This window comes from Mastacembelus armatus, unplaced genomic scaffold (assembly GCF_900324485.2).
Source record: "Mastacembelus armatus unplaced genomic scaffold, fMasArm1.2, whole genome shotgun sequence".
NCBI classification, from domain to species: domain Eukaryota; kingdom Metazoa; phylum Chordata; class Actinopteri; order Synbranchiformes; family Mastacembelidae; genus Mastacembelus; species Mastacembelus armatus.
The window spans coordinates 508,781-522,052 of NW_022872941.1; the positions used below are offsets into that span (position 1 = coordinate 508,781).

General features: G+C 41.3%; 1 protein-coding gene across 2 annotated transcripts in view; it reads right to left on the bottom strand.

Annotated features, from left to right (window-relative positions):
* LOC113133013 (tight junction protein ZO-2-like) overlaps window positions 1–3,165 on the bottom strand; it is a 56,788-nt gene extending 53,623 nt beyond the window's left edge. The window contains exon 1 of one of the 2 annotated variants that reach the window (XM_026311531.2): window positions 2,847–3,165. In XM_026311531.2, coding sequence (XP_026167316.1) covers window positions 2,847–2,854 — 8 coding nt within the window. In that variant the 5' untranslated portion in view covers window positions 2,855–3,165. The remainder of the gene's footprint in view (window positions 1–2,846) is intronic. The other variant, XM_026311522.2, reaches the window with a different exon arrangement.
* Window positions 3,166–13,272: the final 10,107 nt, after the last annotated feature.

The window sequence follows — 13,272 nt, forward strand, 5'->3', positions numbered from 1 at the left end:
GGGGAGGGGAGAGCCAACAATGCCAACCACACAGATAATGACCTAGGGTCATAACACTGTGTTGTGCCCCTTTACAATTAGAATTATTATTTTATTTTTTGTTAAATCTGGAGATCAGCAGGCTTAATATAATAGTTGTAGCCCTAGCATGCAGTCCTGAGTGTTTTATTTTGCAGCGTAACTATCGACAATAGACACAAGGAGACATTCTGTGTAAAGACCATCACCATATGGTGATGGAAACAGCAGATACAGTGTTTGACTGTATCAGCCCTTTATATTTGAAATGTGTCAGTGTCTGAATGCTTTCCCTGTTGACAGCTTTGTTGGCGTGAACATGTCATTTAGGCTGAAATGGGCTTTCAGCTGTTGTAAGGAGATAGAGGGTACAGTTCTAGTAACTAACAACCCAGAACTTGCACCAGTCTTCTATCTTGAAGAATGTTGCAAAGCTTTTATTCCTGTCCTGAGGGTGAAGCTGCCTGTAGAAGACATGAGTGAGGCAACAAGAGACTGAAACAGCAGATACAGTGTTTGACTGTATCAGCCCTTTATATTTGAAATGTGTCAGTGTCTGAATGCTTTCCCTGTTGACAGCTATGTTGGCGTGAAAATGTCATTTAGGCTGAAATGGGCTTTCAGCTGTTGTAAGGAGACAGAGGGTACAGTTCTAGTAACTAACAACCCAGAACTTGCACCAGTCTTCTATCTTGAAGAATGTTGCAAAGCTTTTATTCCTGTCCTGAGGGTGAAGCTGCCTGTAGAAGACATGAGTGAGGCAACAAGAGACTGTCCTTCACTGAGGTCTTCTAGTTTCTATTAGACATTTCTTTTGAATTAAACGAGAAAGATCCCACAAGCAAGAGTTCATTCACCATTCAATTATTTAACGTTTTTCCATATTTGCAATATATTCTTGGAATATAACACTATTCCTAAAGTTCATCATGACTCGTGCTGATGCCTTACTGCATTTCACCTTGCACTTCAGCTGACAGTTCTATCTGTGCATGTCCATTTTCAGCTGAAATTACAAGTGATTATTTCAGTCCAATTGAGACTTAACTGCTTTCACCAGTTACATGTCACCTGCTTTTTTTTTAACTTTTTAACTGACAGTTCAACTACTTTCACCTCTACTACTTCAGCTGAGATTTCTGTCAGTGTTTACTGAAGCATCACACACCTCAACTATCTTCGGGCCTTAAACTTAATTTGATAATTTGATCAGCCACTTACACACCAAATGACAACTTCTTTACTCTCATTCCCTACACTTTAAACGTTTTGGTGCATTTTCACCTGTTTAATGTGTTTACAACTGCAATTTTCTGTTCAAGCAAGTACAGAAATGATTCTGTAGTCAACAGTTTAAGGATATATAGAGGAGATGTGGCCAGGGCATATTATTTGTGATTATAATGAAAAGCAAGCTGAATTCAAGATAAAGGACTCCTGTCATAGGTAGGGCTGTTCAATTATTGAAAAAAAATCATAATCAGGATTATTTTGGTCATTATTAAAATCACGATTATTTTACACGATTACTTTGGAAATATGTTGCATTTATTGAACAAAACAATGAACTCTCCTTAAAACAAATAATATAAAATATATTCAAATGTATAAACAGCAGTGCCAACACCACTGCATAGCAAATCTTGCACATATTTTTGATCCACGTCCGCTTTTCGAATCCAAACTGTTCCCAAACAACGGAATTGCTTTTACCTCTTTTGCTGACCAAAGACATCTGTGGCTGCACTCTTTCTGCCATCTTCACTCACTCTGATTTTTAAATGCCACCATATATGCGACTTGTTTCGCCAACAGTATAAGCTGAGAGAATAAGCTGTATAGGCACATCATTAAGAACGCAAGCCAAAATAACTTGAAAAGGGGAATAATTGCTTTTCTAATTACATAGTTTTTGTGATCCTTGAGACCTGAAATCCAAATTAAAATTTGATTAATTGCACAGCCCTAGTCATAGGGTCATTTCTATAATCACACACAGAAAGTATGATATTACACATGGTATTCTCATTATGGAAGCCCATTAATATGAGAAACTTCTTTCCTATAGGCTGCAACCAACCAGACCAAATGGAGCCCTTATATACACACATACAGAGAAAAAGTCAACCTTGACTTTCCAGCAGAGCTGTTCCACTTGGTAGTTCCACTTGGTCAGGCCCTATAGGAATCACTGTCCCTCCCAAATGGTTGGAGCATTATGAAATCAGATTCTCTGCTTACAAAATTACAAATTTATTACATTTTTAGATATTTTTAAGATATTTAGTTTCCATTTATATACAGTACAGTTGCTGTCTTTGACATGCATGGAACTGCATGGGATCTAACAAATTTTTAGAATAATTCTCTTGTTGCTATTGTAAAAAATTGTCAAACACTGTTTACATCAAGTGACCTTCCTTCCAGAAAACACCTCCCACCCCGAAATGACATCATTACATCAGTCTGAAAAAGACAACAATCACAACGGGGTGTCAAATCAAGCTGACAATGCTGAATTTTGGTCAAAGTTCTTCCAAAGTTCCATTTTGCTACGTAGCTGTCAACCGCCGCAACGTGAATACTAGTTCACCTAACGATGTGTGTCACACTTTTCTATCTCATCAGAAGCACAACAGGTATACTAACAACGGTGACTATTGGCTGGCCAGCACGCACTTCTCAGACAGGTTTATGTATGTTTTAAATGACACGTCCGCACACAATTCACTTCGACATCAAACTTGTTGGAGGAAACGATGTACGTAGTTACAACATGCTACCAAAAGTAAGGCCAGGCATATCAAAAACATAACAGTGCCACTTACTGCGACATTTTCGCTCTTTATCGAATAAGTTGCCAGTTTTCCTCCACCCTTCACCGGCATCTTGCTTCAACTCGTATAGACTTCAAAGAGGCTTTTCGTCAGGGTTAAAACCAAACCTGTGAGAATTCAGATGTAGTTCGCATAATGGCTGGCGTTTGAAATTAAACGTATCGTTGTGATAGGAGGCCAGCTCCTTTCTAGTCGCTACCAGGTTCGTGTTCCTAAGAGCGGAAAAGCCTACTTGAACCAAAAGACAGAAAGAGGGAGGTCCGTCCGAGCTGCAGAACAAGTCTGTGTTGACTCACAGCAACGATGACAGCACAAAACTATACACGGACATGACTCACTTACTCGCTACCTCCGCGATAAGAACTACATTTTTTGTTGGGATTGCTGTGCAACAAGCATGTTCTTTTTTCTTTTTATTATTATTACGTAGGGCTGGACGGATCAACCCAAATATCGATAGTATCGATACCAATGTTGTATCATTACTCGAGTGATGGGATCGATACTTTAAGTTTTACATTCAGTGTGGTGCCCCTGTTTTATCAAAGAGCGGACATGCCTGTGCAGGTGTGTAAGTGGTGCCTATCTCCTCCTCCCCCTCTTTGTGTTTTGATGTTGTACCGTCACGTGACTCAGCGGCGCCAGGCAAACAAGCAAGCAGGCGGTGCCGCGGCCAGCAGCACAGAGTCGGAGCAGAAAAATGGATAAGAGGAAGAGGAGCTCTGTGTGGCTATATTTTATGGCAGATAATGAAACAATAGCAACCTGTTCAATTTGTAAAAAGGATGTAAGACACAGTATCAATGTGACAAACTTATACAAGCATATGAAAAATCATGCCAAAGAAAACAGTGAGTTACAGAAACGGAGAGAGGAGAGAAATCCCCCACCCCCTGGTCCCGACAGACCCAGAAACCTGATCCAGAGGCAGAGGTTATTGGCAGAGCCCTTTCATACATACTCCTAAGCAGAAGCCCACGCCACCTGCCTGTTCACTTTAACAGATTTTCCCCGACTCTAATAATTGGCGAGTCCATAGTCAGAAACGTGAAACTAGACACCAGCAACCATAGTCAAATGTATTCCTGGGGCCAGAGCGGGTGACATCGAGTCAAATCTGAAGCTGCTGGCTAAGGCTAATCGTAAATATGGAAAAATTGTTATTCACGTCGCCAACACAATCAGAGGTCACTAAAATTAATGTTGAGTCGGTGTATAACTTTGCCAAACCTAACTAAACTCTAAACAATGCATTAACTGCTACATTCCGGTACTAGTCAAGTACCTTTCTATTTTGACCGGTATTTAGTGCTATTTCCTGACTTGGTGCTCGTTAGCCTACCGGTTAGCTTAGCTAGCTAGTTAGCTTCGCTAACATGGCCTCTCCCTCTCTCTCTCTTTCTTGCTCGGTGTGCCACATGTTTAGTTATTCCTCTGCCTCCTTTAGCGATAATGATACCTGTAATAAGTGAATAAGTGTAAGGTTCTGTTAGCCTTGGAGGCGAGGATCACTGATTTGGAAGCGCGGCTCCGCACCTTCGAACAAAAGCCAGCTAGCCTAGCCCCGTTAGCTGGTGTGGAGCCACCGAGCTCAGGGTGTGTTAGCGGTCCAAGGGCAGCTCCGGAGCAGCCCAGAGAATTAGCCTGGGCGACGGTCCGACGGAAACGTACTCCTAAGCAGAAGCCCACGGCTCATCACCTGCCTGTTCACGTTTCTAATAGATTTTCCCCGCTCAGCGACACACCCGCTGAGAAACCGACTCTGATAATTGGCGATTCCATAGTCAGGAACGTGGAAATGGCGACGCCAGCGACCATAGTCAAATGTATTCCTGGGGCCAGAGCGGGCGACATCGAGTCAAATCTGAAGCTGCTGGCTAAGGCTAATCGTAAATATGGGAAAATTGTTATTCACGTCGGCAGCAATGACACCCGATTACGCCAATCGGAGGTCACTAAAATTAATGTTGAGTCGGTGTGTAACTTTGCTAAATTAATGTCGGACTCCGTAGTTTTCTCTGGACCCCTCCCCAATCTGACTAGCAATGACATGTTTAGCCGCATGTCGTCGTTCCGTCGCTGGCTGTCTAGGGTGGGGGACCGGGATGCAGAGACTCAGTCTAAAACGCCTCTCTGTAGTTTCCTTAGAGCCGCCACCCCCCTCAAACCACATAGAGACTGTGTCTGCCCCTCGAACATATAAATCAAATAAATCAGAAGTTAACAGAAGAGGAGTTATTCATAAAAACTTAATAAAAATGAAGACCACTCCTCTTATTGAACAGAAAAACAGAACTGTCAAATGTGGACTATTAAATATTAGGTCCCTTTCATCTAAATCTTTGTTAGTAAATTATTTGATAACTGATCACCAAATTGACCTACTTTATCTTACTGAAAACTGGTTACAGCAGGATGAATATGTCAGTCTGAATGAATCAACCCCCCTCAGTCATAAAAATTATCATGTTCCTCGAAGCACAGGTTGAGGTGGAGGAGTAGCTGCAATCTTCCACTCAAACTTATTATTAAACTTTCATCCTCAGAACAATTTTAATTCATTTGAGAGCCTCACTCTTAGTCTCTCACATCCAAACTGGAAAACACAAAAACCAGTTCTACTTGTCACTGTGTACCGTCCACCTGTCCCTTACTCAGAGGTTTTAACTGAATTCCCTGACTTTCTGTCTGATCTAGTGCTTAGATCAGATAAAGTTATTATAGTGGGAGATTTTAACATTCATGTAGATGTTGAAAATAACGGCCTCAGCATTGCATTTAATTCTATATTAGATTCAATTGGTTTCATTCAAAATGTTAATAAACCCACCCACTGTTTCAATCACACCCTTGATCTTGTTCTGACCTATGGCATCGAAATTGAACATCTAATAGTTTTTCCCCCAAATCCTGTTTTGTCAGATCATTCTTTAATAACTTTTGAATTTAAAATGATGGATCATGCAGCGTTTGGAAGAAAATTCCACTACAGCAGATGTTTATCCGACAACGCTGTTAATAAATTTAAGAAAATGATTCCATCTTTATTTACGTCTATGCCAAGTATAAACATAGTGGAGGGCAGCTGCTTCAATCCCACTCCCTACCAAATTGATCATGTTGTTGACAGCGCTGTAACCTCACTGCGTGAAATGCTTGATTCTGTAGCCCCTCTGAAAAAGAAGTTAGTGAATCAGAGAAGACTAGCCCCATGGTATAATTTACATATTCGTACCTTAAAGCAGGCATCACGAAGGCTGGAAAGGAAGTGGCGTTCCACAAACTTAGAGGAAATTTTTCTAGCCTGGAAAAACATATAAAAAAGCTCTCCGTAAAGCCAGAACTGCATACTATTCATCACTAATAGAGGAAAATAAGAACAATCCCAGGTTTCTTTTCAGCACTGTAGCCAGGCTGACAAAAAGTCACAGCTCTGTTGAGCCCAGTGTTCCCTTAGCTCTCAGCAGTGATGAATTTATGAGTTTCTTTACAAATAAAATCACAACTATTAGAGATAAAATTCAGCAGATGCTTCCTATACCTGCAATAAATGAATCTTCTACTACAGTAGCTCTTGAATCATCTGTAGGACCTCAGTTATGTTTAGACTGCTTCTCTCCCATAGATCTCTCTGAATTTACATCAGTAGTTGCTTCATCGAAATCATCAACGTGTCTCTTGGACCCCATCCCGACTAGACTGCTTAAAGGCACCCTGCCATTAATGAACTCATCTTTATTGGACTTGGTAAATTTATCTCTAGTATCAGGCTATGTACCACAGGCCTTTAAGACTGCAGTAATCAAACCTTTACTCAAAAAGCCTAGTCTTGATCCAGGAGTCTTGGCTAATTATAGACCAATATCCAACCTGCCATTTATTTCTAAAATCCTAGAAAAGGCTGTTGCTAAGCAGCTATCAGACCACTTACACAGGAATGAACTATTTGAAGATTTTCAATCAGGATTTAGAGCACATCATAGTACAGAAACAGCACTGTTGAAAGTTACCAACGATCTTCTCTTGGCCTCAGATAATGGACTTGTTTCAATACTTGTCCTCCTAGACCTTAGTGCAGCATTCGACACCATTGACCACAACATCTTATTACAGAGACTGGAGCATGCGATTGGTATCAGAGGAACAGCGTTAAAGTGGTTCCAATCCTATTTATCGGACAGATTCCAGTTTGTTCATGTCCATGATGAACCTTCCACACGAACAAAAGTTAGTTATGGAGTTCCACAAGGCTCCGTGCTAGGACCAATTCTGTTCACCCTGTACATGCTTCCTTTAGGATATGTCATTAGGAAGCACTCTATTAATTACCACTGCTATGCAGATGACACTCAGTTATATCTGTCTATTAAACCTGTTAACACAAACCAGTTAACCAGACTTCAAGCCTGTCTAACTGACATAAAGGCCTGGATGACCAGTAACTTTTTACTTTTAAACTCGGAGAAAACAGAAGTCATTATATTTGGGCCAAAAAATCTCAGAAATAACTTTTCTAAAATTATAGCTACTCTAGATGGCATAACCCTGGCCTCCAGCACTACTGTAAAAAATCTTGGAGTTATTTTTGACCAGGACATGTCCTTTAACTCACATATAAAACTAATCTGTAGAACTGCATTCTTTCACCTGCGCAACATTTCCAAAATTAGGAACATCCTGTCTCAAAATGATGCAGAAAAACTAGTCCATGCATTTGTTACCTCAAGGCTAGATTACTGTAACTCATTACTATCTGGATGTCCCAATATCTCCATAAAAAGCCTCCAATTAATCCAGAATGCCGCAGCCAGAGTCCTGGCAGGAAGTAGCAAGAGAGATCATCTTTCTCCTATATTGGCTTCTCTTCATTGGCTCCCTGTAAAATATAGAATAGAATTTAAAATCCTTCTTCTCACATACAAATCCCTTCATAATCAAGCTCCTTCATACCTCAAAGACCTCATAGTACCATATTATCCCAATAGACCACTTCGCTCTCAGAGTGCAGGTCTACTTGTGGTTCCCAGAGTTTCCAAAAGCAGAATGGGAGGCAGAGCCTTTAGTTATCAAGCTCCTCTCCTATGGAACCAGCTCCCAGCCTGGGTTCAGGAGGCAGACACTCTCTATACTTTTAAGGCTAGACTTAAAACCTTCCTCTTTGACAAAGCATATAGTTAGGGCTGGCCTCAGGCAACCCTGAATCATCCCTTAGTTATGCTGCTATAGGCCTAGACTGCCCGAGGACCATTGGTGCACTGAGCTTCCCTACCCTAACCCCCCCCCCCCCCCCCTTCCCTTCCCTTCCCTTCCCCTCTCTTCTCTCCTCCCACCTCCTGTATATTCCACCATTGAATGTTACTAACCTTGTGCTCTCTCTCTCCCCTAGTTTGTGCTCTCTCCCTCTCTCTCTGTTCTCTCTGTACCTTCTGCAGGTGTCCCTGGTCCTGGAGCTGTATATCGCTGATGTGCAGTTACTGGTCCCACCAACCTGCAGTGTCTATTTGTTGTTTATTGTTGCTGTTCTTTTCTCTCTGCTCTATCCACTCACCCCAACCGGTCGAGGCAGATGGCCGCCCAAACTGAGCCCGTTTCTGCTGGAGGTTTTTTCTTCCGTTAAAGGGAGTTTTTCCTCTCCACTGTCGCCAAGTGCTTGCTCATAAGGGAATTGTTGGGTTTTTAGTTTTAGTTTTTGTAAAATGCCTTGAGATGATTTGTATTGTGATTTGGCACTATACAAATAAAATTGAAAGATGAAAGAAAGATTATCATTGATGAAGTGTCCATGGTGTCAAAGGCCCTTTTTGCTTTTGTGGATGCCAGACTCAAACAGATTAAAGGCAGCCAGAGACCCTTTGGAGGGATGACAGTAATAGCTGTTGGAGACTTCTATCAGCTGCCACCAGTGCGACAGGCTAAACCTCTGTGTACATGACCCATGTGAGATTGACCTGTGGCAGGAACACTTTCAGATGATCACACTGACTGAGATCATGCGTCAGAAAGATGATGTTGCCTTTGCAGAGATGCTGAACAGGATCCATGTCAAAGACAAGTCAGATGAGTTGTCTGAAGCAGACAGAGCTTTGCTGTCACAAGCTGTCACTGAACCACAACTTTGTCCAACTGATGTCCTGCATATTTTTCCAACCAATAAACAGGTAGATGCTCACAACTCTGCAACATTAACTCAACTCCATTCTCACACCATTAACATCGATGCAGACAACTATAAAAAGGACCCATGAACTGGCAGAATGACAAGACAAGCCAACCCATTTAAAGGAGGCAGGAATGAGTTACCAGACACACTACAAGTTGCTGAGGGAGCTCGTGTCTTGATCACCAGAAACCTGGATATTTCTCAAGGATTAGTCAATGGTTCATTTGCTACTTTAGTCAGAGTAGTTACCTCTGAACAAAATGGTTCTGCACATGTCACTATGCTTGGGCTCAGGATGGATAATGAAACATCTGGAAGGAATCGCCATAACAGAGCACCAGGACATCCTGCCAATCTAGTGTACATAGAGAGAGCAGAGGAGAATCTGAAACAGAAAGGAGTGGTACGCAGACAGTTCCCCATTAAACTGGCCTTTGCATGTACCATTCATAAGTTTCAGGGTATGACAACCAAATCAGCTGTGGTCTCACTAAAGTCTTTTTTTAACCTGGCATGGCTTATGTAGCTGTCAGCAGAGTGACCTCTCTCAGTGGACTGCACCTACTGAACATGGATGACAGTAAAATCTATGCTAACACAGAAATCACTGACCATGAGACAAGCCAACATGGACGACATGATGCCTCTTCTTCAGATCACACAAACACTGAATAGACCTGACACTCTGACCATTATTCACCATAATACAGAAGGGTTGCCTTCTCATGTAGGCGACATCAAGAGCCATCATGAACTGTGTCTTTCAGATGTTTTGTGTCTAACTGAAACTCACCTCCAAGGCTCCTTTGTTGCAGAGAGTCTCCATTTAGAGGGTTACAACATGTTCAAACGTAACAGACGTGTCCTACACAAATTGTCCACAACTGGCCAACAGAGGTGGTGGTGGAGTTGCTGTTTATGTTAAAGGTCACATTCAAGTGCATGAAAAACAGTACATCCATAATGTGACTGACCTTGAGTTTGTGGCTTTGAAGGTTGAAGCTCCAGTTCCTGCACTGGTTGCTGCTGTATACAGACCTCCAGACTACAGTGTGACATCATTCCTGTCTAACCTGGGAAGCCTTCTGGATGCACTGGAGATCATGAATTGTCACCCCATCATTGTCTGTGGTGATTTCAATGAGAACCTTTTATCCAATGCAAGCAAACCAATACTGGATCTGTTCAAGTCCAGGGGATATGCACAAGTCATCACTGCTGCAACCACAGAGAAGAACACACTGCTGGACCTTATTTTCATCTCACAGCCACACCAGTGTCTGCACTGTGGTGTCATTAGGGTTAGGGTAGGGGAGCTCAGTGCACCAATGGTCCTCGGGCAGTCTAGGCCTATAGCAGCATAACTAAGGGATGGTTCAGGGTTGCCTGAGGCCAGCCCCAAATATATGCTTTATCAAAGAGGAAGGTTTTAAGTCTAGCCTTAAAAGTATAGAGAGTGTCTGCCTCCTGAACGCAGGCTGGGAGCTTGATCCACAGGAGAGGAGCTTGATAACTAAAGGCTCTGCCTTCCAGTCTGCTTCTGGAAACTCTGGGAACCACAAGTAGACCTGCACTCTGAGAGCGAAGTGGTCTATTGGGATAATATGGTACTATGAGGTCTTTAAGGTATGAAGGAGCTTGATTATGAAGGGATTTGTATGTGGGAAGAAGGATTTTAAATTCTATTTTAAATTTTACAGGGAGCCAATGAAGAGAAGCCAATATAGGAGAAGTATGATCTCTCTTGCTACTTCCTGCCAGGACTCTGGCTGCGGCATTCTGGATTAATTGGAGGCTTTTTATGGAGATATTGGGACATCCAGATAGTAATGAGTTACAGTAATCTAGCCTTGAGGTAACAAATGCATGGACTAGTTTTTCTGCATCATTTTGAGACAGGAAGCTCCTAATTTTGGAAATGTTGCGCAGGTGAAAGAATGCAGTTCTAGAGATTTGTTTTATGTGTGAGTTAAAGGACATGTCCTGGTCAAAAATAACTCCAAGATTTTTTACAGTAGTGCTGGAGGCCAGGGTTATGCCATCTAGAGTAGCTATAATTTTAGAAAAGTTATTTCTGAGATTTTTTGGCCCAAATATAATGACTTCTGTTTTCTCTGAGTCATCCAGGCCTTTATGTCAGTTAGACAGGCTTGAAGTCTGGTTAACTGGTTTGTGTTAACAGGTTTAATAGATAGATACAACTGAGTGTCATCTGCATAGCAGTGGTAATTAATAGAGTGCTTCCTAATGACATAGCTTAGAGGAAGCATGTATAGGGTGAACAGACTCGGTCCTAGCTCAGAGCCTTGTGGAACTCCATAACTAACTTTTGTTCGAGTGGAAGGTTCATCATGGACATGAACAAACTGGAATCTGTCCGATAAATAGGATTGGAACCATTTTAACGCTGTTCCTCTGATACCAGTCACATGCTCCAGTCTCTGTAATAAGATGTTGTGGTCAATGGTGTCGAATGCAGCACTAAGGTCTAGGAGGACAAGTATTGAAACAAGTCGATTATCTGATGCTAAGAGAAGATCGTTGGTAACTTTTAACAGTGCTGTTTCTGTACTATGATGTGCTCTAAATCCTGATTGAAAATCTTCAATTAGTTCATTCCTGTGTAAGTGGTCTGATAGCTGCTTAGCAACAGCTTTTTCTAGGATTTTAGAAATAAATGGCAGGTTGGATATTGGTCTATAATTAGCCAAGACTCCTGGATCAAGACTGGGCTTTTTGAGTAAAGGTTTGATTACTGCAGTCTTAAAGGCCTGTGGTACATAGCCTGATACTAGAGATAAATTTACCAAGTCCAATAAAGATGAGTTCATTAATGGCAGGGTGCCTTTAAGCAGTCTAGTTGGGATGGGGTCTAAGAGACATGTTGATGATTTCGAAGAGGCAACTACTGATGTAAATTCAGAGAGATCTATGGGAGAGAAGCAGTCTAAACATAACTGAGGTCCTACAGATGATTCAAGAGCTACTGTAGTAGAAGATTCATTTATTGCAGGTATAGGAAGCATCTGCTGAATTTTATCTCTAATAGTTGTGATTTTATTTGTAAAGAAACTCATAAATTCATCACTGCTGAGAGCTAAGGGAACACTGGACTCATCAGAGCTGTGACTTTTTGTCAGCCTGGCTACAGTGCTGAAAAGAAACCTGGGATTGTTCTTATTTTCCTCTATTAGTGATGAATAGTATGCAGTTCTGGCTTTACGAAGAGCTTTTTCATATGTTAGTAGACTGTTTTTCCAAGCTAGAAAAATTTCCTCTAAGTTTGTGGAACGCCACTTCCTTTCCAGCCTTCGTGATGCCTGCTTTAAGGTACGAATATGTAAATTATACCATGGGGCTAGTCTTCTCTGATTCACTAACTTCTTTTTCAGAGGGGCTACAGAATCAAGCGTTTCATGCAGTGAGGTTACAGCGCTGTCAACAACATGATCAATTTGGTAGGGAGTGGGATTGAAGCAGCTGCCCTCCACTATGTTTATACTTGGCATAGACGTAAATAAAGATGGAATCATTTTCTTAAATTTATTAACAGCTTTGTCGGATAAACATCTGCTGTAGTGGAATTTTCTTCCAAACGCTGCATGATCCATAATTTTAAATTCAAAAGTTATTAAAGAATGAGCTGACAAAACAGGATTTGGGGGAAAAACTATTAGATGTTCAATTTCGATGCCATAGGTCAGAACAAGATCAAGGGTGTGATTGAAACAGTGGGTGGGTTTATTAACATTTTGAATGAAACCAATCGAATCTAATATAGAATTAAATGCAATGCTGAGGCCGTTATTTTCAACATCTACATGAATGTTAAAATCTCCCACTATAATAACTTTATCTGATCTAAGCACTAGATCATACAGGAAGTCAGGGAATTCAGTTAAAACCTCTGAGTAAGGGACAGGTGGACGGTACACAGTGACAAGTAGAACTGGTTTTTGTGTTTTCCAGTTTGGATGTGAGAGACTAAGAGTGAGGCTCTCAAATGAGTTAAAATTGTTCTGAGGATGAAAGTTTAATAAGTTTGAGTGGAAGATTGTAGCTACTCCTCCACCTCAACCTGTGCTTCGAGGAACATGATAATTTTTATGACTGAGGGGGTTGATTCATTCAGACTGACATATTCATCCGGCTGTAACCAGGTTTCAGTAAGACAAAGTAGGTCAATTTGGTGATCAGTTATCAAATAATTTACTAACAAAAATTTAGATGAAAGGGACCTAATATTTAATAATCCAC